Source organism: Tachypleus tridentatus, chromosome 3 (assembly GCF_004210375.1).
Source record: "Tachypleus tridentatus isolate NWPU-2018 chromosome 3, ASM421037v1, whole genome shotgun sequence".
Taxonomy (NCBI): Eukaryota; Metazoa; Arthropoda; class Merostomata; order Xiphosura; family Limulidae; genus Tachypleus; species Tachypleus tridentatus.
The window spans coordinates 20,132,751-20,160,121 of NC_134827.1; the positions used below are offsets into that span (position 1 = coordinate 20,132,751).

At 31.3% G+C, this 27,371-nt stretch overlaps 2 protein-coding genes across 1 annotated transcript; one reads left to right on the plus strand and one right to left on the minus strand.

Annotated features, from left to right (window-relative positions):
* The window catches only part of LOC143246494 (solute carrier family 23 member 2-like), a 173,318-nt gene that overhangs the window by 121,528 nt on the left and 24,419 nt on the right, over window positions 1–27,371 (minus strand).
* On the plus strand, window positions 2,432–17,912 carry LOC143247925 (solute carrier family 23 member 1-like). Its single transcript, XM_076496475.1, has 11 exons — window positions 2,432–2,576; window positions 4,930–4,983; window positions 6,076–6,180; window positions 7,864–8,021; window positions 9,597–9,747; window positions 11,009–11,139; window positions 13,172–13,259; window positions 14,587–14,913; window positions 15,130–15,403; window positions 15,681–15,776; window positions 17,252–17,912. Exons 1-11 carry the CDS (start codon window positions 2,544–2,546, stop codon window positions 17,506–17,508), a joined length of 1,674 nt encoding a protein of 557 aa, XP_076352590.1. The 5' UTR covers window positions 2,432–2,543; the 3' UTR covers window positions 17,509–17,912.

The following is a 27,371-nucleotide window of genomic DNA, read 5'->3' on the forward strand; positions in this document are numbered from 1 at the left end:
ACCGACCAATCAGCCCGACCAGCTGTGTAGATAAAATTCTCGAAAGAATAATCAGTGATAGACTCTCCACATTCTTGGAGATAACTTCAAAATTACCAAAAAAATAAAATGGATTCAGGAAACTTAGAGAAACTACAGATCATATAATTAGATTAACCGATAATATAATAAATAGTTTCTATAAAAAAAAAATGCACTGTGGCTTGCTTCCTCGATATCGAGAAAGCATTCGACACCGTATGGCACGATAGTCTCAGGTTCCGAATAAATGAAATGGGACAACCGCGTGGAGTTATTCGCTGGCTATCTAACTTCTTGGAAAATAGAAAGTGTAGAGTGAATGTGGAGGGTAGCTTTTCTGAGTACTTTACTCCAGAAGCTGATGTCCCTCAGGGAGGAGTGGTTAGCCCTATACTCTTCATCATGTATGTAAACAATATGACACTGAATGATTCTAATCATGAATTCTCTTCACAGTTCGCTGATGATGTAGCACTCTTGAAAAGTGCCGCAACACCAACAATAGCAGCCACTAACATACAACCACAACTAAATAGAATAAGTGAATACTGTCAAAAATATCGAATAAAAATAAACACAGCAAAAACACAACTCGTAGTCTTTACGAAATTGACAAAACACAAAAAACTACAACCAGAAGTATATATGAATGGTACACTACTTCAGACAGCCACATCGGTTAAATTTTTAGGTTTAACCCATGATTCAAAATTAACTTGGATTAACCATGTCAACGAAATTAAAAATAAAGTCTGGCGAAGAACCAACTATAATAGGAGTCTAACTGGCAAAACAAGTGGAGCATTTACAGACAACGTACTAAAATTTACAAAACATAAATTAGAACAGTAATAGAGTACGCATCTCCAGCATGAATAACTGTAAAGGACAAAATAATTAAAACCAAACTACAAACAATCCAAAACACACTACTCACAACAGCATACAGAGTTACAAGAACTATATCATCTCAATTCATACATAAATATTCGAACATACCAACCGTACCAGATAGACTCCTACATAGTAAAATAACGTACTTCGATAAAAATTGGATGAAAAACGCTTTGCGAACTATAGATACCTAATACATGATGAAGCTGGACCTAAACATCTCTACCCGGTCAATATATATTTTAAACATAAAATAATACTAAATAAAAATAAATAAAATAAATAGATGAAAATAAATAAAATAAAAAATAAAAGTAATAATAAATATATAATAAAACATGTATGTATATATATATATATATATATATATGATTTTTTTTATAATGAATAAAAAAAAGTGATACCAAGAAACTTGACATCCGACTGATAGAGCAAAATAATAACTATATCCGGGGAGGAGGAACAGGTCAAAGAGAACCTGACCCTCCAGGGTACGAACATACAATACCCAAACACTGAGGTAGAGAGAGAGTTATATCAAAAATAATTACATGAGCTGTTATACGAATTAAACAGGTATTGCATATAAAATGAAGAGAGCCACAAACACCTCTCCCCGATAAACTTATACATTAGATCATTAAGCTAAAATTAAGTATTAAAAGGAATAAAAAACAATAAAAAATAATAAATAATAATTAAAATGCAATTTAAAAAATAAAAAATAAATATAAATAAAAAATACTAGTGCTAAAATAAAACATGTCACATGTGTTCTAGACCTAGATTTGAAAGTACTAAATATATGAACATTGCCCTGCAAAGGGCCTGATTTGTGCTCATCATTCTGGCCCTCATATATTAACTTTTAAATATATTAGTAAGTCCACTCTAACAGTGAAAAGGAAAGAGGAAAAGGTCTAGTGTACCTAACCCTCTCGGGTATACAAATTTATATACCCAAACACATAGAGAGAGAAAGAGAGAGATTATATCAAGGGAAATATATGTATAAATAATTCTTCAAGATTTTTATCCTCTATTTCGATAGTTTAATTAATGCTGAATAACCCCTATTACTTAACAAGATTCACGTGAGTTGAAAGTTCAGATATGTATATTTAAATTCGCAACAATACTGACAGTCACTAGTGTTTACATACATACACAATACATTGTTATTTTTACACTTGAAAATATTTTAAAGACATCAGAAGAGGAAGAAATTAGCAATACGCATTTAACAATACAAATTACATACCTTTTTAGATATATGTTTATCTAAAGCAACCATCGACAGTAAAATAAATATATAAAAATAAATCAGTAAAAAAATACAATTTTTAGTTCTCCCCCAAACATAAATCTTTTTCTAAGTTAAACAAAATTTAAATTTTATGAGAGATAGCTTTGTCACATTCGATGATATTACGTTTATTAAAGCTCCCCCTACCTTCTAACGACTCAAGACCGTTGTATATGAAACACTCGCAGTACAGCTGGGTAAGTAAACAACTGCACTAAGATTGGTAGGAATATTTGTACACAGTTCCACAGTTGTTTTCAACTTGTCCTTTTGGTATCTGTATTTATTATTTCAGAAATCCTTCATAAAATATTTAGTAAGCATGGAACAGGATAATCCGGCTTCCGAATTGAAGGTACGTTGATAAAGTTTTATTTATTTATACAAAAAACATATTTATTTCATGTAATAAACCTTTACCCTCTGTGTGTGATACAACGTTGTAAGGCTGTTAACGAACAAATCTTACATATATAATTTTTTCGGTGTATATTTCTAGCATGAACTAACAAGATGTTATAGATAATTTGAATGTTTAGTTTTAATTGAACGAAAAAATATTCAAGGATTATTTGCACAAATATTATCATTGATATAATTATTACACTTTCAAATCTTTCTTAAAATTATCTTACCAATTCAACTGAAAACTACGACTGTATTTCGATGAAATCAAAAATGTGCAAAAATGACGAGCTATGACTTTGTAAGGAATGTTGATTCAAGAACCTAAAAACAGGTTTTGCAGGTTTAAAAGAATGAATGCGTAGTAGTACATCTAAATATTATGAACAATACTACAAATATTTTGTTTGTTTGTTTGTGAAGACGAGAAAAACTCATTTATAAAGAAAAATATATGTGTAAAAACAGTTGGTATGAATAGAGAAATCACTATGTTGAGGAGCGAACACGGTTTCCTTCCTCGGTCATCATCAGGTTCACAAAGAAAGAAAGAGGTAACTGACCGAGAGCTGACCATATGTTTTAGGGCGGATGTGTAACTTAGGGCAGGAATGTATGGGAGTGCTTAGATGTTGGATTATATTAATTAATATAGGTGATGAAGGTGTTCCTTTTATTGTTTTATTTTGGGCTTGAGTTGTTGTATGTGTACGTCTTCCTTAATTTTACGTTTGTTTCTTTAGTTAGTATATGGGTGTTTTCTGTGGTTATGTTGTGTTTATTTGAGTTGCAGTATTCGAAAAGGTATGAAAGTGACTTTTTATGTTTTTTTAATCTGGTTTTCATTTTTTCAACTTCTTCAAATCTCTTGTTTAATGCAGTATGACAGTTGATAGTCTATGGTCATTTTTTTTTCTCCAAGTCATGTACTTTTTTGCCTTTCGTGTTCACCATGGCTTTAAGTATTTTTTTTCTGATAAGTATGGATAATGTTTGTGCATTGATTAAAATTTTTTGATAGTTTTACTTTGACAAAGTTGGGGGTTAGTTGTTGGTGCTTTCAGGTTCTGGGCTTGGCGTTCAATAATATACAATACGATTTAGAGGTTTATTGTTCTGTTTATAGCTTTCGTGAGATTCGACACGATTAGTTTGTAAAACAAAGATACCTGCCACCTCAACTGTTTTTATCGCAATTTGTTTGATTATTTATATTTTTCCAAGAAACTAAATACTTTTCTTGTTACTTTATTTGAAAATTAGCAAAGGTAACTTAGTAAAAAACCGAACCTTATCGCATATAACAATATTTTCTAAATATTTTGAAAATCAATAACATGTATTAGTAAACTTTACAAATCTAGATACTTTTAGTTTTGCGTAGTGTTGACATTAATTTAGCAATCTGTTAATACAACTGAAAACCTTATGAAGTTTATTACCTGTCATCATACGTTACCCCAGAGCATTTGTTAGGAACTTTGTTATTTTGTTTTTTCTTTATTTTAATATCATAATATCAGTAAAAGATTAAGATATATTGTAAAACTTAAATGTACATTTGCAGCAACATCGGAATTAGTCTCTTTTAAAAATAATTTAGATCAAAATGAAGGGTAACAAATATATATATCTAGCTTTTGAAATTCTCATCTCACACTAGTAACTTACAAAGTTTGTATTTTCGTATTTCGTGGCATATGTACTTTTACGTGACGTCTTTTATCGACCTATAACTTTTAGCTTTCCCTATTAACGTCATTTTATGAAGTGGTAAATGTTGAAACTATGAACAAATTGAAAAAAATACAAGTGTTAGATTAAGGTTATCTAAATACCTTAAATATTAACTGATGAATTAAAAGTTTGTATCCATATATATATTTAAAAATGCTGAAAATCAAAGCACTTGAATTGAATAATATGCCTCCCAAAGATATTTTAAAACACCTGCTCTAGAAATACAAGCCTGTAATACACTTGTGTTGTAACTTTTTAATTTTTATTTCATCAAAATTTTACCTCAAAAATATAGTACGTTGAAAACATTGCGTAGCATTTGTTAATAAAGGGCCATGGTATAAATGTTCTCATTTTATTGGTCAGTGGAGGTTTTAGTAAATGTTAGTATACAATTAAAAAATGACATAAGTGTGGTAAAAACATTTGTTTTGAATGCTGTGATGTTTATGTTCCAACATATTAAAAAGTAGAACAATACAATGGATAACAGGTTTGGCAGAACACAATGAAAATTTTCTAAATTTGTTTCACATATTAAAATTATATATAACCATACATAGGACGAAACAAAAATTGCAGAAAAGGAAATCGAAATAACAGTCGATGAACCTAAGGTAAGAAACAATTTCATGTAGAGATATTACAAAATATTTTCTGAAATGGAATGGTTTTTGATACAACTTGATTAAATGTCTTAGCTCTAACAGACATTATCAACTATAATAATTTCAAGTTATATATAATTAGTTTTTCTAATAGTGTATTTGTTTTTTTGTTTGTTTAGAAATTAATATATTGAAAAAGTAATTGAATTAACTTTCAGCCAATCGTATGTTTTCTTCGTAACGAAACTAAATGACAAGCAAGTTAAAGTACTTTGTTTGGTTTGTTTTGAATTTCGCAGAAACCTACACGAGGGCTATCTGAAAATTGATAAAGACAGTTTTTGTAATAAAAATATATTTTAACATACAAGGAATAACAAAATTTACAATAATTGCTACTTACAATTGCTAATTTACAACTTGCAAATAATAGCGAGATTTTCAGACCACGATGAAAGAATCAAGTTCAAGTTGATGTAGATACGATTCACTTAACAGAAAGCTAGATAATTTTTTGTTCTTCGCTTTTCACACGTCGAGTTTTTACCGCTGAAAAATATATAATGTGTAGGTAAAAATACTTACGTCTGATGTAAATATCTTGATGTTACATAGTTTCTTGTATTCAAAATCTATAAGCATTCCTGGTCAGATATCTCAAATTACCGATTAATAAGCGTTAATCACAGTTTTAGTTTACGAGGTTTATATTACACCAACCATAGCAAAACAGGTACTGTCTTATGACGTGACGCGTTTGTTACATTTATAGGTGTGGAATGAGTATATGAACAATACATTAATGTTCAAGTACACACATATATTGTTGAATCTTACAGTCGAGAATCATCTACACATTTAGTGAATACGCCTGAATTTCGCAATAGAGATATAACAGTATAAGTTGTGTACATTTTTAAATATAAATTTAAATAAGTATATTGTAGTAAATCTCTGACAAGAAGTTACACAAACACAGAATTAGTTTTGAGATATATGAGTTTCTTTACGTAAAAGTGGTACATGTATCAGTAAAGATACTTCAAATCACTTCATTTTCAATGTTTCAAGTAATCCAACTCATTATTTTACAATAAATAGGAGCGTAAATTGCAGCCCAAAGAGGAAGGAAGATTCAGGGGTAACATCTTATACACAGTGGATGAAGTTCCTCGTTGGTACCTATGTTTCCTACTTGGGTTCCAGGTGAGAATACGAATTTTAATGTAGTTATGTTATTATATGATATTACTCTAGTTGGTAAGATCTAACTTCAATACTTACAGATAAAATCTTATTATATTTTATAATTATTATTTTTCATGAAACTTTTCCATAAGACTCACCTGTTGATGATACTCGTTATGTTTAACGATGATGATGAGGTTTATTATCACAAATTATCTGAATATTTCGTATTATTTTTGCAGTACCATATGTTATTTATAGTGAACTCTACTAATGAATCGTTTATTTTTTGCCAATACTGCTTTAAAAGAACATCTCAGCTGTAAATATGGTATTTCCACTGCAACATTTCACTTTAACATTAGTATTTCCTTTATTAATGCAATTCTTCGTTTAAAAATTAACATTGTTTTTGTTTCTAAATAGAAATTGAAATCAACTTTATTTTGAAAAGTCACTTTCCTTTGTATTCTTACTACTAGTTTACATAATTTAGTTTTCTGCTTCTTTAATTTCCTATAAAATTATAAACCATAAAGAAGTCAAACATTCTACTGTTTCCCATCGCTAGAGACCTGATATTGATCTTCGATTTGTTCCTCTTCAGGGTTACCAGACTTCACACCAATAATTGTTCAATACTAACCGTTATACATTAATACAAATTATTTACTAAAACATCTATCCTTAACTGAAGATTTACTAATATTTTGAATTGTTAGTGTTTCTGAAGGAATCTCGATGAATAATTGTCCTTTGTCAGATTACAGGATATAATTAGTTCTTTGACTTATCGAATAAAAACACACGTCGATATAATTATAATGAACTACACGTATCACAAAACATTATCTTAGTACGGGTCTTATTCTTCGTTGATGTGAGTTTCTTTGTTTCAACTCGTAAAAGCGTGTTACACACTGAGCTCTCTCAACTATTGCATACACTGTGCACTATTCTAAATACAATTACCTTATATTATTATTTATTTTACATGTACTTTAATTAAACGAAATTATGTCTACGTTAATTTGTTTGTTTAATCGCGTAAATATTTTTTCCACATGGTGTGTCTTTTTTAATAGCAAAGCTCAATATGGGTATCTGCTGAGCACACCGGGTGAAATCGAACTCGTGATTGTAGCGTTGTAAATCCGAATACTTACTACTGTACTAGGGGGAAGATTTTTTTCAATTAAACCAGGATTTATCTATCTAGTATGTAAAGCATTTAAGAAAGCTTAGTTTAGAAGCCAAGTGTAAAAATGAGTAAATAAAAAAAATTAAAGATCACAGGATACACTGCATATGTTTTATATTCTCATCTAGTTTGTACTAATCCATAAAGGTCTATATTAAGAATGCAGTTTTATAAAATATAATAAGCTTAACGTATTATCTTATACCAGTGTAACTGATTATTATCATATTTCTTGAGCGAGTGAAAGGTGGTTAAACTGTATCAGTTAACATTACAATGTACATAACCCCCGTAACAGTTGCTATTTTAATTATAATGTAAATAAATTAATATGTTTATTGTTACACGTTGTTGAAACACCAACGTAAATTAGTTTAGTTCTCTTCATTAGAGTTTAATTAAAGTACCTTACACTTTTTTTATTGCTAAGAAGGGTTCTGAAATAGTTTTTTGATTGAAATATGAATAAGAAACGGTGTTTATTGGTTTTACAATAATAGCAATGTCTGATGATGTTCGGGACCACTGTGGCATATTCTTACTTAGTCACACCAAAGCTCTGCATCCCAGAATCTGACCCTGCTAGAGGCTACATAACATCAACATTATTCTTTGTGTCAGGTTTAGGGTCCCTAATCCAGTCAACATTCGGTACAAGGTAAGAGTCTAAGTCATACATCTAACTTTACAGGCATAAAATGTGGGACAGTTGAAATATCATAATACTGTAGTATTCTGGAATGATGTCCTTATTATGTACTTACATTGACGTGTTGAATCGCGAAATTATATTACAACACCATTTTTTAACTTATGTTCAAATGTATAAATGAATAAAATCCGGCCAATACTTTCTATAGAAATACAGTTATTTTATGCTACAGAAGGTGTTATGTTACAATAAAGTTTTGTTAAGTTTACTTTAACCTTTATGCGCAGTTCCCTGACAAAGTCCATTGTTTATCAGAGACATTTGTAATGTAAATATTTATACGTTTAGTTTTTTTCGGATTAAAGATTTAGAATTAATAAAAAGGGAAGATTCTCTTTTAATTGATGACCTTAATAAAGTTTTCTTTATTTATTTGGAATATCTCGCACAGCTGCACGAGCGCTATTTTCGCTGAGGGTGTGAGAGGAGGCAACTACTCATCATCACCATTCGCAGATTATTGAGCTACTTTTTTACTAACGAATAGCGGAATTGACCGTTACCTTATAGCGCAACGATAGCTGAATGAAGAAGTATATTTGATGTGACGAAGATTCGAACCCGCGACCCTCAGACTGCCAGTCGAGCTCACTATCTAACTGAAAATTTAGTTAACAACGAAAAATAGACATCTCAAATGTTGGAAGTGGAGTTGTGGTGTATTCCAATAATTCAATTTTTCAGTCAAAAAACTCCAAGTAACACAGCAGTACATCTGTGTATTCGCACCTCTAGAAATCAGGTTTCGATACCCGTGGAAGCTCCAGCACAGATAACCTATTGTGTAGCTTTGAACTTAATTCTAAATAAAAAAAAACAAAATTATTGAAAATGTATTGGCGAGAGGGTTTTTAATTAGTAACAAACAAAAAGTGTGTTAGAAATGCTATGAAATGTAGTATACTTACACAAGCACCTTATTTAACATATCATTTCTACTATCACGTGAAGTAGAAAATTAAAAGTGCGTTAAAGATATTTGTTGCGAAGACATATATATAAAGACGGGCGTACCGTTTATGAATTTCTACGTTTTCGGATTGCTTAAAGAAACGTTAAGATCCTACCATCTACTCTAGATGGGATATGATAAGAAACAAAAAAGAATAGAGAGCTTTGAACACGGAATCTTTGAAAACTTTGAGAGAAATTCAAACAAAACAAACAAAGCAACATGTAAAGCTCTAAATTCGTCACATTCTTTAAATTACGCTACATAGTTACTTGCAATATCCAATGTCATATGATAAGACATAATTAGATAAACTGTTGAAATTTGAAAACCTTTTTGATGTAACGTTTACAAACTGTGTATATGAAAGAAGCTGTCTGGTGAAAGGTTAATAGACAAAAATATAGTTGTATATAGAACCTTGAACATGTTTATAATCTTTTTCTGTAAATATACTCATGTTAAAGATAGTTTCGGTATTGTTTATAGTCGCTTGAATTCTCTGTGCAATTATAAACAGAGCTGATTTAGTGTTTAAAAGTAAAAACCTACTTTGTATTTTTTAATAGACTTCCGATAATTCAGGGCCCGTTATCTGCCTTTCTGGCTCCGATATTTGCTATTTTGAGTTTACCTCAGTGGAAGTGTCCCAGTGAAGAAGAAATGTTGTCGGCTACAGAGGAAGAGCTGCAGGAAATCTGGCAAATCCGAATGAGAGAGGTGAGAAATTATATGAAAACAGTTTCTTAAAATATTATGTATCCGATGTAAGAAATAAGGAGTTTACTAATCAACGGAAAAATAAAAACAATTACTGCACGATATCCTCAATTATTTTTCTGATCTGCTACCGAATGAGTACACCTGGAAACTAATATAAGTGTTAGCGTTAACGACAGAGATTTGGAGAAACTAGTACAATTTATTATTGTTGTAATAAGAAGTAGTTCAGCATCACAGACTTTAATTTCATTTGTAAGTCGCAGGTTTTTATTTTTACTCTATGTGTTAACGTAAGAAAATTTATCACTAAAGTTATATATTATTATATTCATTTTTTCAATCATTAGGCAATACTGTAAAAAATTTGGCGGGCAGTAATATTGACAATCACTGGTAGTTTAAATTTACATGTAGTACAGTGTTGATTCTTATAATCGATAATCTTCTAAAATTAGACATAATAAAGGTTATTCGCAATACATATTTAACAATATATGTTACACGCACTGAAGTGAAACAGTCGTAAATGTAAAAGTAAATGTATACCAGTAATTCCGCTAATCGCTTTAAATTCAATAAGTAATGGCCTGGCATGGATACGTGGTAAGGGAGCGTGACTCGCAATCTGAGGGTTGCAGGTTTGAATCCTCATTTCACCAAACATGCTGTTCCTTCAGCCATTTGATTATTATAATGTGGCAATAAATCCCACTATTTGTTGATAAAGAGTATCCCAAGAGTTTTGGATGGGTGGCGATTACTACCTGCCTTCCCTCTCGTATTTCAAAGCTATATTAGTGAAGGCTAGTGCAGATAACTTTGAGAGATATTCAAACGAAACAAACAAAGCAAAATGTAAAGCTCTAAATTCGTCATATTCTATATTTTTATAGATATTTTTATATTAGCATAAAAATAATAATCAGTTTATAAAATAATTAAATACAAATCCTGTTTAAGTCTCTGTGACGGATTTAAACCCAGATTGAAATATGGCCTTCAGATATCTTTATTATTAAATGAAGTTGTTATAAACACTTCATTAGAAAACACGAAAATTAATCACGTAGATCATGCAGTTATTTTCTAATAAAATTAGGATTTCCTTTTCAGAGAGAGAGAACGTCTAATTACTTTTTTTACATTTTCGAATACTTCCTAAAATAAATGTGAGAGACACTTCACTAATTACTTATCTGAAATAAACTATAATATATCTTTGCAGATATTAAAATATCGTTTTCTTATATTTTTCTAGATACAAGGCGCTATCATTGTGGCATCAATCTTTGAAATAGTTATTGGACTTTCAGGGGTAATAGGAATAATACTTCAGTGGTTAACACCATTAGTTATCGTCCCTACCATCTCGTTGATAGGACTTCTATAGCGAGTAAGAACTGGGGAATAGCAATTATGTAAGTCTTGTACTACAATGGACTTTTTTCTTATTGATAGTTTACGTACTTTTATTTTATTTGATCTGTTATTGTTCATTTAAAACGAATAAACTAATTGTTAGTGTGATAACATTAAATTGTAATAAGTAAGTCACGGGATTATTCTAGTAATAAGTATAAATGGTCGATCTTTTTGGAAGCTAATTTGTTTTCTATAATTTGCAATATAGCAACTTCTAGGGTGGTTTGTTGTCTTGAAATTTTTACATTGATTCACTTATTCTGAATACCAAAATGATATCCATATTTCTCTATCACATACTGACTTTTCACAAAATGTCATATGAACATGATATGAATAATTTTCATTTAAATCTGGTCTTTTTTATGTTAAAGTAGCGACAGCTACTGGATATAACGTTTCTTAGATTAATTTAGACGTCAGAGTCTTATAGATCATTCTAGAACACAAAAGAAACACACCGTTAATACATACCCAATAAACAGGCAGCATGACGTTCCATTTCTGTATATTATTTAATTGTGCCTGCACTGATACATTAATTTTTATTTTGAATATTACTTATTCGTCTCTATGGAAACAAGAGGCTGTGTAAATCACTCAAAGATATTTGTGGTAAAGGTGTAGTAAAAAAACTAAGAAAAAACATCACAGAATTCGTCAAAGAGGCATTTAACGACAAATAATGGGTCTTAAGGGAAATTTACGCTATTTGTGTCGAAGAGCTGAGATAATGAATTAAAAGTAGGAGAAAGTCTTTACCTTTCGGAATTCCAGCGGTCTGGTATGAGTCTAAAAACCACAGTAATGACTGCTATTTTTGATCATGTATCGTACAAGGCTTCAACACTCGAAATATAAAGGATATTTCTCATCCGTTCCTTCATTCTGCTTTAAGGCCAACAGGTGATGTTCATGAACCTGTTCGTCCTCCATCAGAGACTCTTCATACAGTTTCATGTGATTCTGAATCCGATGTCAATAGAAATGATGATAGGGACGCTATTCAAACTGAAATATCTGGATATGTTAGTGATTTCTCGAGAGATTTGGGCCTTTATAGATTCTGGGGTCCAAACTTCTGGATAAGAACTTAATTTCTCCATGGAAATACTTTTGCAGGTACAGAATTCATGAGAAATTGATTATACCATTCTTTTTGCAAGAAGGCTCACTTCTTAATTGCAACAATATTGCTGAATTAATTCCAATGTTAGGAGCTGCACTCTATGATCTAAGTGAGTGGCGATTGTTTATTAATTCTACCAAGAGAAATCTACAAGTGTTCTCCTTTACAATGGTAACATATATGCTTCTGTTCCTGTTGCTGATTCACTTGAATGCAACACATGAAAATTTCAAACTTCTTATAAGGTGAAGTACAAAGAACATGGATGGCAACATTGCGGATAATAAAAAATTATTTGCATGTTGTTGGGTCAAGAAACCGTCCAAACAAAGCTCCCATGTTTTCTGTGTGAATGGTACAGCAGAGTATGTAGTAGCACTGGATAAAGAAGCAATACTCAAACTGTCTGATACCAAGACCTAAAAACATCAGAGAAAGTGGAATATCAGTATGAAGGCTGATCGTTGAAATGAGACGCTCCAGACGCCATACATAAAAAAGACCACAAAACATATTTCACGTACGAAATATTATTGTTCTATAACAACTAGAAAAATAGAAGTTTCTCTCTCAAAAACGATATACAGACAATGAAGGCAAATACTGTTTTGAAGAGATACAGAGAAAGACGATTACTTCCTGAGATTACAGATAATCATAAAGTTACCCTACACTTAACTCTATAAAAGGGTTAATAATCACAGTATTAACTGCTAAAATAAAACTTATATTAATTATTCCTGTTAAACAATCATATAAAATACGTTACAGTAAGTTGTTTTTCCAGCTACGTATTCAGTATTCTAACAACACTGCATCTTGTTGTTGTTTGTTTTCAGAACAATTTTACTTCTTGTGCTCTTCTCTCAGTACCTCGAAAATATTAATATTCCTGGTTGTAGCTACAGTAGAGAAAGAGGATGGAAGATCGAAAACTGCCAGTTTTCAAGCTTTTCCAGTAAGTATAGGCTTAAAACACGGTTCACACACATTTCAGTTTTATATAAAAACACACTAAAGCCTCAATCATAAAAGTATTGTTAAAAAAGAAACACATTCACATTCTAAATAATTAAGAGTTACTTAAAAATGTTTTGTTGTAAGATTGCAAAAAAACATTTAAGAAAATGAACTTAAATATAGATGACTGTTACTGTTCTTAGGTAGCGCGATAAAACAGGTGGAAAATACAACAAACGTATTATGAAACAAGTACCACAAGGGAAAAAAACCAAAAAATTGTATTTGATATACGAAGAAAAATATTAAAGCAACTTTTGAAAATAAATAACGTTAAATTTGTTTAATTTTATGTATCGCGTATTTGTATTATAAAACTGTAAATTTGAAATTATTTTACTACGTACTAAAATGTTCATTTCAGCCTCATATTAAATGTCAACTATTTCATTTTTAACACATTCAGTAGCCTTTGTTGTTAGCCTTGTATCTAAACCAATTTCCACTGGCATAAATTTAAATGCTAATATATTGCTTTATGGTTTATTTAAGAGATTAATAATAAAAGTAAAAAAATAAACAAATGTATAATGGTTAGCGAATTAATCTTAATGATGAATAAAAGTAACTCCAAGACTATTTGCAGGTCATACTTACAATAGTTACTGCGTGGGTTATTTGTTTCATACTAACTGCTGCAGATGCCCTTGGATCAACTAACCCAGCCAGAACTGATCTTCGTGTAAAGATGATGCACTCCAGTCACTGGTTTAGATTTCCTTATCCAGGAAAGTAGTTATAAATATAACCATTGAAAGTTAGATTTTTCTTAGTTACGTGACGAATTTATGACAGTATTCTTTGCTCAATTTTTTTCATATACAACCTTTTTTATCTTTTCAATTATGGCCCGGCATGGCCAAGCGCGTTAAGACGTGTGACTCGTAATCCGAGGGTCGCGGGTTCGCATCCCCATCGCACCAAACATGCTCGCCCTTTCAGCCGTGGGGGCGTTATAATGTTACGGTCAATCCCACTATTCGTTGGTAAAAGAGTAGCCCAAGAGTTGGCGGTGGGTGGTGATGACTAGCTGCCTTCCCTCTAGTCTTACACTGCAAAATTAGGGACGTCTAGCACAGATAGCCCTCGAGTAGCTTTGAGCGAAATTCAAAAACAAACAAACCTTTCAGTTATAATGAAACTAATTTGTTTAAATCCCTTCTAAACAAATATTACGTTGAAATCAATATGAAACTAATAAAAAGTAATAATGTGAAAGATGTATCAGTTTTATGTTCTACTGTGCATGTGTTTTATTAAAGCAGGCGATACGTATTTTAAGAATGTTACATTTGAAAAAAAGGGTAGATAATTTATATTTTTATTTTGGTCTTTCAGGACAGTGGGGTTTACCAACAGTCACCATCAGTTCTGTTTTGGGAATGTTTGCAGGTATATTAGCATCGGTATTGAAATCAATAGGAAATTACTACGCAAGCGCGCGAATAGCTTGTGCACCTCCTCCTCCAACTGGCGCTATAAATCGTGGAATATTTGCAGAAGGAATTTCCTGTACCATCTCTGGAATTTGGGGATCTGGATGTGGAATGACTTCATACAGTCAAAACATTGGAGCAATCGGGATAACAAAAGTATACCCATGTGCTGCCCCTCCAGAATAGATTTGTATTTAAAATTTGAATATTACTGTTCATTACTTAAACTTATTGTATTATTGTGACATATGTATGTATAATATAACTGCTGATATTTCAGAAATTTAAAGACGTGTATATGTTGTAACGGGAGATATTTCAGAATCGTAAAATTGGGTATATTTTTCATTTGTTTGATTTTCACGCTAATAGGTGGCTAGTCGACGGGTTATTCAATATGGTGCTGTCACCATGATGATTTTTGCAGTTCTGGGGAAGTTTGGAGCCTTCTTAAACATAATTCCTGAGCCAATTATTGGTGGAATCATATGTGTTACGTTTGCATTGGTAACGGGAGTTGGACTATCCAATGTCCAATTTATCGACCTTCACTCATCGAGAAATACTTTTATTCTTGGATTTTCATTATTTTTGGGGATTACCATTCCAAAGTGGTTTAGTAGCCATCCTGGTACTATTGATGTAGGTATGTACACTAATTAAAGTGATAGAAATTTGCTGAGTGTTTCTAAAATCCTCTCTTAGATAATACAGACTGTTGAATGTTGCATAAGATACAAAACATATATGGTAGTGGTTTGTGTCACACTAAATGGAAGATTCTTATAACATTAATAGATGGTTGAGATTTATCTTCTTATCACAGAACCAAATCATCAGTTTATAAAACATTATTTAAATTACAACGAGTTGGTAAACCTTAATGTAACTTATTTTTAAATTATTTATTTTGTTTCGTTTAGGGAATGACGTAGCAAACCAACTCATTACAGTTCTTTTGAACACCAGTGTATTTGTTGGTGGACTCATTGCGTTTGTGTTAGACAATTCCATACCAGGTAAGGGATCATTCTGTCGAGAGTTCGTGAATAAACCAAACACATTGCAATGTGATTTGCAAGTCCGTTAAAATATTATGTTAGGGGTTTATATTATATTTAACCTTAAAATATTCAGTTACTTTTCAGTTGCTTGCTAGAAACCGGGTTTTGATATCAGTGGTGTAGCATTGTGCTAAGTTCCAAACAAACTCTTTCAGAGTGCTACGGGAGAGATTAATGCTTTTTAATATTACAATAAGAGCGACCACAATGGCTGCAGAAACGAAAGGTCTTTGAAACTTTAAACATTTCTGCAATTTAGAAAGCCTAAACAGGAAGTACATGAACTAAGAATTCACTATGATTAAATATGTATAAACATATTACCGTTGTTTAAAAATTTGTTTCCGTTGCTGATGTTAATCACTAAAGTACACAATGGGCCTTTTATGTAGTAGTTGTTATGAGTTTCAAATCAACTTAGATTTGTGTAAGCCTCTGAAGGGGCTTTATATAAATAGATTTTAACACGGCGAAAAAACATACTTTAAGTTGAGAAGACATTAACCAAAAGGGAGATTGTAAAACATGAACAAAAAGATTTTGATAGGAATACACATCAGCACTGATCGAAGGTTCTTCTGTAATTTGTATTTATGGTTCAAAATAAGAATGAAATCCTCACTGGTGGAATACAAATGTGAACATCACAAGATGATCACTAAAATAAAACAATAAGTTATAACTGATTCCTTCTTTAATTTAACATTAGACAATTTAGAAACATTCCTTATAAAAGTTAGTACAATGGAATATTGTGTGTTTTATTCGTTATTTCGTATTGTTTAATATATTGTTCTGTATTAGTAGTTCTTCGCTAACAGTAATTTGCTTTTTATATTTCTTCATTGAACATATATCCTTTGAAAATATCAAGAAAAGTGTTTATAAAATCTTTAAGAATCTTCTTCAACGTTGTTTCACATAATATTCATTTTATGTCACAGCAAAATAGAACTTGAAAGGCCCAGGAACTCAACACTAAGTCTGATAGTTAATAGAGCTAAAAATCAGGTTTCAATATGTTTAGTAGACATAGTGTAGATAGTACATTGTACAGCTTTAAACATAATAATGAAAAAAAATTAAAAGTTAAAATAACCTCTTTCATATGAGAAACTAATTTTCCTCCATAATTCTATTTTTCATGTATTATATCATATTTGTACTGACCACAGATATTGAATCGAAGAAAGTCTGTTACGTTCTTTTTTGTTGCCAAGTGTCAAGTCTATAGAACGACCTGTATATCGTGTATTTAATATTTACAACCTACATATGAGAAACAGGAGAAAATATTATGTCTTTTAAAAATAAATGTAATATTAGATGTAAATCAATAAACATCTTTTTCCAATTTCTCAATGAAAACAATAACACATTTAAATTACTCTCAAAGCTGAAAATATGTAATAAGAATGTATGAATTTCAGGGACTGAAGAAGAAAGAGGACTTATCAAATGGAGAGAGCAAGGCCTTGAACAGAACAGGTCTGAAGGAGATCAGTTGACATGGTCGTCACCTTCAACCTATGACCTCCCATTTGGCATGAACCTAATTAAAAGATATAAAATTTTCAAGTACATTCCTATCAGTCCAACATACGATCAGAATAGTTTATTTGGTAGTGTAAGATCATTGTTTAAAAAAATTATACCTCAAATCAATTGTAATCGTAACATCGACTGATTGTCGAAAGTACAAAAAAAAAGTTATCATCCTTTTACAATTTATAATTGTTGCAACAAAAACTGTTGAAAGTAAAAACATGCCGTGATCGTCTTTTCACATACGACATTTGCAGAAATGTCACCATAAGTGTTTATCAGTTTGTACATCATCCGTGATTTGATATATTGTTGACAGAAAAGACTGAAACAAAACGCAACAATAACTTAGTAAATATTTTCTACTGAATAAAGACGATTTTCATTTTACCTTCATTAGTTTGATTAACAGTTATTTTAATGTAGTATAACCACGATATGCAGCTATTTTTTAAACTCTAACAACTTATAATCAAGTTTTGGTTTAATACTTGAAAATCGGAACTATAAATATAATCATTTTACTTAGATAGATTTTGCTTTATAATATTGTTTTGAATGTAGTGTACTTTGAACATATGAATAAGTTTAAATATAAATTGATCTACGCAATTGAATATAAATAAGTTGATCATTAAGTACAACATATGTCTTCATGTTTCGTTAAATAAAAGATTCTGATTTTAAAAAATGTTAAGACCTTTGTCAGCATATGTAGCCGCAATAATAGGAGTTACAGTGTTGGTCATTATCTTACGTTAGTTTAAATAAAACATTTGAAACTATTTGCACTTATTTTTAATGTAATTTAAAGTGAACATTGGAAATCATTTAAAGCAATAAAGAAGGTAGAATTGGTTCATGTGAATAACTACATGACTACGGCCGTTAATATATGAATATTTAGTACTAACATCTAGAGTGCTTCCTTTTAGTGATATCAGGCAGCATTAATAGTACTATGATGTAAGAACTAAACAGATAAAAAAAATAGTGAAATAAACAAATTCAGATTTAATCCACTCAATAAATTAAGATATAAGATATATTTAAGATATATTCAGGCATCTAAGAACTTGACCTTATTAACAAAAATTATAAAATGTTTCAAAACTTATTATTTCTATATTAATAAGATATTATTTACAAACATAAATATCAAAGTGTTATTCATAAAACATCATAACCAAACTGAACTCACAACTGTGCCTTGCAAGATATTCAATTAATTCTCACGTTTTATAGTGCAATAATTCTTCTGAAATAAATCATGTAATTTTATTTTACCGTTTCAAAGTAAATAGCCAACACTATTGTCATCATACTGAACAAAGACATTTAGGTGAAAGGACTATTTTAAACAAATGACTATGACTTTAAAGAAACTAATGAATTTCAGATATATTTCAAAATTCATTAGGCTTATATACTTTCAGGAAAAGAGATAATACAGAAAGTGTTCTTTTTATCAAACATTTCATAATCACAAGCAAGCAAGAGAGGTTTAACAAAGTATTTAAGATTCTGTTTTAAGTAAGTTCCGTTCTAAAACATTGAAAATGTGAAAAAACATAACTGAAATATTTAGAAATAGTGATAGAAGATTGTTATATTGAACTAACTGAATATATTCGTTGTAAAACTACTTTACTGGCAAATTAAAATACACTGAAAGCTACGCATCTGTAAATGTTTTATGAGTGTATGTAAAAAATAATTTTAAGGAACAACTTCAGAGTAAATATCATTTTCGAACACTACTTTCCTCGCCAATTAAAATGCAATAAAACTAAGCAATCGAGCAAGTGTTACAAATAAAGACAGCACATTCTCCAAAAAATAACTGAAAGTAAGAGTCAAGGTACTTCATTTGCCTCAGAGCTTTTAACATGTGAAGAAAGAAATCAAAGTGCTTAGAAATTACACTATGATAACGAATTGAGTTATTAATTTCAAGTGCCATTGATATATTCGATCATAACGTTACTTATATCTGAACAAACTGTATTCTGAATGACCTTTATGCATTAACAAAGACAGTTAACCTGATGATGACCTAAGAAGGTCGGAACGTTGTTCTCTGCTTTATTAGTATAAATGTTAATACCCATATCAGTCGCCAAGAGAAATACATACCATAGATATATTGTTGAAAATTGCTGGGCGATAGTTAGTAACTGGTTTTAGAAACAACTTTTTAGAACTTCACTGAAAATGTTTTCTTACAACTATTTCGCAAAAAAAATAAATTAAATTGCAACTCCATTAAATAGAATTCGAGATCACACATCACATAGAGAGTAAATTCAAATATTAATAAATTAATTACGTTTTTATATTTTAGTCACGTGATATCAAACATGAGGTTTATCATCTTTTGAAAGAAAAAGAAATTTATAAGTACAACTTCTACTAGTGACAAATTTATTTGATGAGATAATACGTTTATGTTGTTTCTTCCTTTGTCTAACATAAGGTTTCATGTCTTGGCATTGAGTAAGTATTTCATACATGTAATGTATGTGTGAATTTATATTACGTCTAATATTGTTAATTTCTTAACTCACGGAGTGCGCCGCTATCTTACCTACCTTTCTAAAGACTTTCTACAAATTAATTGTGATATTACGTAATTAGACACAGAGTTCAAGTTAAAAGATTTGTGGCAGTAAACATGATTAGTTTATAAAAAATACGTTAACTAACTCATCTGTTTTGTCTAATTTCGTTCGAGTAAGTTATATTTTCGAACAAACAAAATACGACTATGGATGTCTTATTTAAAGACCAGCGAATGTAAATTATTAGAAAAGTGAAAATTACTATGTCTGTGAATATTTTCTACACATATTAAAAACAATATGTATGAGTTAACTTTGCGAATCCAGATACTTTTTGTTTGCATAGTGTCGATATTACTAACTAAGCAGTCTGTTAATACAGCTGAGAACCTTGTGAAGTATATTACATGTCATCATTAGATATTCTAGAACATTTGTTTGTTGATTTGTTATTTGCTTTTTCTTTGTTTTAATACCATAAAGCCTTCAACAAAAGTTTAAGACATAATTTTAAAATTAGATTTACTTTCTCAGGGTCATCGGAATTATTTTTATTTCTTGCTTTTGAAGTTCATATGACACGCTGTATGGTAACTAACATTTTGTGATAACTATTCTTCTGATTAGTGGCATGTGCATGTTTATTGTCCTCACGACAATTGCACACTGCAAATTTAAGCGTCGTTTACTTGGTGTCATTTTAGAGTGTACTTCGTGATTTACAGACAACACACTATTATATGTTAGTGCAATTGGTAAAAAGAGATTACTCCTCCAAAAACCTTTATACTTTTTCGGGTAAATTAAAACTTAAAGGTTTTCATAAAGCATTGAATATTGATACAATGAACAAACTCAAAATATAGAATTACGTGATAAGGGTTATTTTAATACTTAGAAATTAACTAATAAATCTAAGGTTTGCCAAGACATTGGTTTACAAGAGTAAAAAGCAAGGCATTTATGTTGAATATCATGTCTCCAAAAGAAATGCATAGAATCCTGTCTTATAATTACAAGTGTGGGATATACTTCTGTTTTATGTTGTAAAATTATAATTTTAATAAAATCCTAAATTTTATCTGAACTTGCTTATGTGTATATATATATTCATATATAGAACAAACCAAACACAGCAGTAAAAGAAAATCCAGAAAAAGTCGATGAACCAAAAGTGAAAAGCGACATATGAATCAGCTGTTTTTAGTTTACAAATACCCTTTGCGCACAAATTAAAACTCATAAAAATTAAGGGAGTATAAAATATTGAATTGTATGATACGAATAAAATGTACAAAGATATCTTTAGAAATATTATTGTCTCTCAGACAATTTGTTAAGATACCTTAAATATAACAGCCATCTTAACATATATTTTTAGTGTAATCAATACAGAGTAATGTTTGCATAATTTTTTTTATAGTTTATCCGTGTTTCCTAGATTCGGTATGGCCAAGTGGTTAAGATGCTCGACTCTTAATTTGAGTGTCGCTTTTTCGATCCCTATCACACCAAACATGCTCGCGCTTTTACCCTTGGGGCAGCTATATATGACGGTGAATCCCACTATTCATTTGTATGAAGTAGCTCAAGAGTTAGCAATATGTGGTGATGACTAGCTGCCTTCCCTCTAGTCTTCCACTGCTAAATTAGGGACGGCTAGCTCAGATAGCTCTCATGTAGTTTTGCGTGAAATTCAAAAACAAACAAACAAACAAACAATCGGCATGACCAGGCTACTTGGGCGCTCGACCTGTTATCTCAAGATCGCGGTTTCGAATCCCCGTCCCGACAAACATGCTCGCCTTTTCATCTGTTGGGACGTTATAATGTTCGGTCAATCCTACTATTCGTTGGTAAACCAGTAGCCCAAGAGTTGGAGGTGAGTGGTGATGACGAGCTGGTATCCTTTTACTATTACACTACTAAATTAGGAACGGTCAGCGTAGATAACTCTCGTGTAGATATTGAGAAATTTCTTATCTAAGAAAGAAGCTGTTTGAGTCATTCAAATGATGCAATGTCTTCCTCAGAGCCCCAGTCTCAACTCAAATAAGCAGATCTGGATTTGATAGATCAAAAGTTGACAAATCAGAAATTACTTCCAAATGTCTGCTGTTAGTAAAGCAAAAAGGGGATTCTCAAAATATTAATTGTTTTCTGAACTAATGCACCTCCACTTAGTTTCCATTGTTCTAAATATGAAAATTAATAACATTCTGATGCTTCACCTGTGATGTACCTTCAACTGTTCTTTGAAAGAAACCTGAATTCTAATTTTTGACTTTGTTCTAACACTTCTTCACCGAACTTTATATATCAGGAAGTTACATGAAACATTCAACCACTGGAGCATAATTCCATTCACTTATCATACAAGTGTATTAAAAATTCATGAATTTTAAAATTAAATAGGGATCCCAATTCAGAAATTAATGAAACATGAATTTAAACCACAATTACAGGTATGTACACTTACATATAGTCCAAGGTAAGGACTGACTTTTACAAATTTGTTATTGTGGTTTCAATTCTTCTTTCATTACTTTCTGTAGCAGAATCCTTACTTCATTTAAAAATGATAATTTCTTAGAACTCGTATGTGTTTAATTTTTATGTTACTCTTGTAATAAGTACATTCTTCACCTTTAAAAACTGTCACGTGACTATCCATTGATTCGTGTCGCTTACTGGTAGTTTGAATTAGTGTTAAATGTCTTTAAGTACGTGCATGGTATGTTCACCATTTCTAAAAATATTTAGGTATTTAGTTGAATATCCAAATGGGATACATACAGACCAGTGGTGTAAGCTAGTGAAATCTTGTCTGAGAGAAATCAGAAAGGTGCGTGTGGAAGAAAAAGATGCTGTTTCAGACATTTTTGAATCCTTATAACAAAAACCCTAGCCATTTTCAGCTATGTATATGTACACTGTATCGTGATTAATACTTTAAACAGTCGGTTGTTTTGCTTCTGAAGGCTGCATTGTTTATAAAAAAAAGCACCGGAACGGTACATACGAACATGATAAAAACATATATATCTTCTTACGTCACTCAAGGCACACATCATACAAAATTATATAATCAAACCTATGGCTTAATGATGGTGAAATGTATGAACTGTAGGTTCTAAAAGGAGATATTTATAACCGATTTCATCCTGAAATTTTCAATTGAGTGTAGCTATGTGTGCAAAAACATTTAAGTAATTTTAATTTTATTTTATACTTTTTGATTTTTACCAAGTTTTTACAAAAGTTTTGCCAATTAGTTTCTTTTTCTATTTTAATTTCTTGTTTACTTTTTGCATTTGTTCTGTTAATCTGTGTTTTGATAGATAGATCACGTCTTATAAAGTGTGTTCGTCTTAATTGCCTGCGTTTGATTATAAGTGCATGAATTTCCGGTGTTAAAGTCTATTGATTATGTGAGTGCTTTCTCCTTGTTTTAGGGATTGTGTTTTTATGGCTTTATGTATGGCTTCTGTAACTTGATTTACATAGTTGTCTAATTCTGTTTTGTTGTTAGCATGTTCAAATGGGTGAGGTAGATATGAATCTAGTGAAGCGTTAAAAGTAAGCCAATCTGTTTTAGTGTAAGTGTACGTTGTGGGAGTCACGTATGCTACGGCAGGGTGGCGCGGGTTGAATCATACAGGAAATGGGGAAGTGGTCACTCGTGATTTCATCATGTACTCTGAAGTTAAAGATTCTGTTTACTGCGTCCTTGGGGGCTATGATGTAATCAAGTATGTCATATGAGCCGTTGGCGACTAAAAAGTGTGTAAGTGTGTGGTCGTTTATTAGGTGCATTTTGTTAATAGAAAGAAATTTTTTTATAAGCAACCCTCTTCGTGTGTTTCTATTTCCTCTTAGTTCTATGTGTGAGGAATTAAAGTCCCAAATGATTGGTTTTGGTGTACGGTTAACACATTTCTGTAGGAAGTTAATGTTGATATCTTTAGTGGGTGAACAATATATGGCTAGAATTGGAATTGTTAGCCGGTTGTCAAAGGGTATGTTACAAAAAAATGGTTTTATTTATGCTTGATCTAAAAGAATCTTCTATCGAGTTTAGATGTGTAAATTACTTCTGTATTGAAGTAAGCTATGATGCCTCTATTGTTTTCGGAGTAAGGTATGCTGTGTGTGATGAATCCGGGGATGGTGGTGTTTTGTTTCTCTGTGCAAAGTGTTTCTAAGACCATGATAATGTTGGCATTTATATGTTTATTTATGTTGTAGATTTCTATTCTTTTATCTTTAAGGTTTCCTTGGCAGTTGATGTGTAAAATTTTAATGTGTTGTATCATTGTGATGTTCTTGTTATTGGAGAAAGTGGCGTTGTTAATATTACAGTTAGTGGCGTTATTATTGCTAGAATTAGTGGCGTTATTATTACTAGAATTGTTAGCGTTATTAGTAATAGGATTAGTAGCGTTGTTAGAATTAAAGTTAGTTGAATCATTTGAAACTATACTTACCTTGGCCTTTTTCTTCTTTCGCCTCCTTTTATCCGTGGTTAGTTTCCCTTCTTTTGATACCTGCTTGGTTATTTCCTCTGGACCTGAGTTGTTGCTCTCTGATCCGTCTGTATATGTGCTCGAAGTTTCTGAGGCTGGTCCCTCAATTACCTCGTTGAGCATTTTGATGATTTCTTCGCTGGTCAGGGCACTACCATTGGATTGTGTAACGATCTTCCTCCTTCTGAGGGTCGCGTGTTCGAATCCCGTTCGCACCAAACATACTCGCCCTTTCAGTCGTTCTGATGTGACAATCAATCCAACTATTTGTTGGTAAAAGAGTACCCCAAGAATTGGCAGTGTGTTGTGATGACTAGCTGCCTTCCCTCTACTCTTACACTGCAAAATTAGGGACGGCTAGCGCAGATAGTCCTCGAGTAGCTTTGCGCAAAATTCAAAACAAACAAATAAATCCTATTGACTCTCAGTGAAGAGTAATTCTTAAAGTCATTAAAGCGACTGTTAAGGGGCTACGTTCCAAATATGGGCGATCTTAATTTAACAGAGAGCAATATCTTGTGATATTTCAACGTTATTTACACACCCAATTCTTAAATCTTGCTTGTGGTAAAAGAATGGCCAAATATTTTTTTAAGAATCTAAATTCTGAAATATTGGTTTTACAAACCAGTTAAATTTCTTTTTTTAAAAAAATAACTTCATATGTTAGGCGTGTTGAAAATGTTGGAAGATGTTACTTAAAGCTACTTTATGTACACTTTTTAAACACCTAGAATTAAAAGTCTTCTCCGTACAAAACGTATGAACAATTAATTTTTGATAAGTTTTTATCTTCATACTGTTACTCTATGAAGCGCTGCGGGTACAACATGAGCACCAAAGTGACGTCAATATAGGTTATTTTATAAAAACAACACATTACTCAGTACTTAACATTTAATTTCTATGTTAGACTGTATTAAATATGTTTGTCTGTGGCATAAACTTTATATGCATAAGAAAAGACAAACTGAATAATAAAAGATATTTCGTAATTGCCAACTCAAAACTTTAGTTCACTGCAAGAACTCCCGAAAATGCTGAAGAAAACCATTACATTAAAATAATTAATTAGTTTATTATTGGTGTTATCAAATTATCTTCTATCTTATCATCCTCTCACATGTTTAGAAAATTATTCGTGATTTTCTTAATTTTTATTCCAAGCCTTTAAAATGTATAATACATTGCAGTGTGTAAGAAGATTTTAAGATTTACATCTAACAAATATTTTCTCATTAGCGTTGCAACAAGTTAACACTAAATTACCTAAACAGGACCATTTTGTCAGTGTCTTTTACCCCACTTGATACAAAGGGTATTAAGGATGTGTGATGTAATTCAAAACTATTTGCCCCGTAACTTTGTGTTTTAGTCTTTATGTGTTAAGCTAAACACGTACTGTCTGCGTATACTCTCAAATAATTTTCAATTGATAGAATATAGTCTTATCAGTATGATGCTAAACATACCAATAACTTCCAGTAGTAATAAAATGAGCATTAATTCTGCTCGCATTTTATAACAGAATTACATATAGAAAGTCAATCAACATGAATGTAGTGTAACATTGTAAAATCTGTTATTCCTAGCTTGCAAATTTCATCTACATATGCTATTATTTATTTTAAGGAAATGATTTCGTTTGTTTTGTTTTGAATTCGCAAAGCTACACAATGGCTATCTTCAATAGGCCTCCTTAATTTAGCAGTGTGTGACTAGAGACAAGGTAAGTAGTCATCACCACCCACCGCCAACTCTTGGGCTACTCTTTTACCCACGAATAGTGGGATTGACCGTCACATTATAGCGCCCCCACGGCTGAAAGGATGAGCATGTTTCTTGTGATGGGGATTCAACTTTATCTAAATTTTTAATAAAATGACGATTACGACAAATCAATTCAAATCTAATAATGTTTATATATATATTTTTACAGAATGATACAAAACCAGTTTATTATATATAAAAGCTAAAATATAATAAGTAATCAATATGCCGATGACACCTTGGTCGCTGCCAAGATAAACCAGTTTTAAGGTTATCCTTGCAAGAATGTTTATATTTTAAGGTTTTCTGCTTATTAGAGAATCACCCTTTTATTTTGCAACTTATCCGTTAAATAACAACAGGCAGGTAAAGCTGAAAGTATCTTGACATATTATTATAAAAGTGAACTACTTATACACTTTGCCATTCCAGTTCAATGAGCTTTGAAAACATAAGAGACAGCGAGAATGATATACAGTTTCAAATACTAACGCTCCACTTTGAGAACGAAGCATTTACGTTGTGAGTTTGTGTTATTTCATAGCATAGTCAAATCAGGCTATCACATGAGTCCACCAAAGGAAGTTGAAACCATTTTTTAGCGTTGTAAATCCATAGACTCATCGCTCTACCACTGTAAGACTTTACGTATTGTTTACTGGAAGTCAGATTTATGTTTGTGAAAAGACAAACACACATACAGACTTTGATTAGCAACGATTTAATATTCAATTTTCAGACTGTTTGATATTTATCTTGTTTATATATACATCACTTGTTTCTATATTTATTATATGTTTTTTATCAATCACAACTTTGTAACCTCTTTGTTTTTCTATCTGATGAACTGAAGTCATGCTTGAAAGTGACGTAACATACCAAACTACAAAACAAACGTTTAAAACTTACTATCTTGTAGTACTCACTATGTAGCATGGTAGTCTTTAATAAAAACAGAAACATACACAAAAAATAATACAAATTTATTTCGTTTAGGAAATGATGCAGCAAACCAAGTCATCACAGTTTTCTTGAACACCAGTACGTTTATTGGTGGACTCACTGCGTTTTTGTTAGACAACTCCATACCAGGTAAGGATTGTTTGTTTGAATTCAAGTATAAAGCTACACAATGGACTATCTATGCA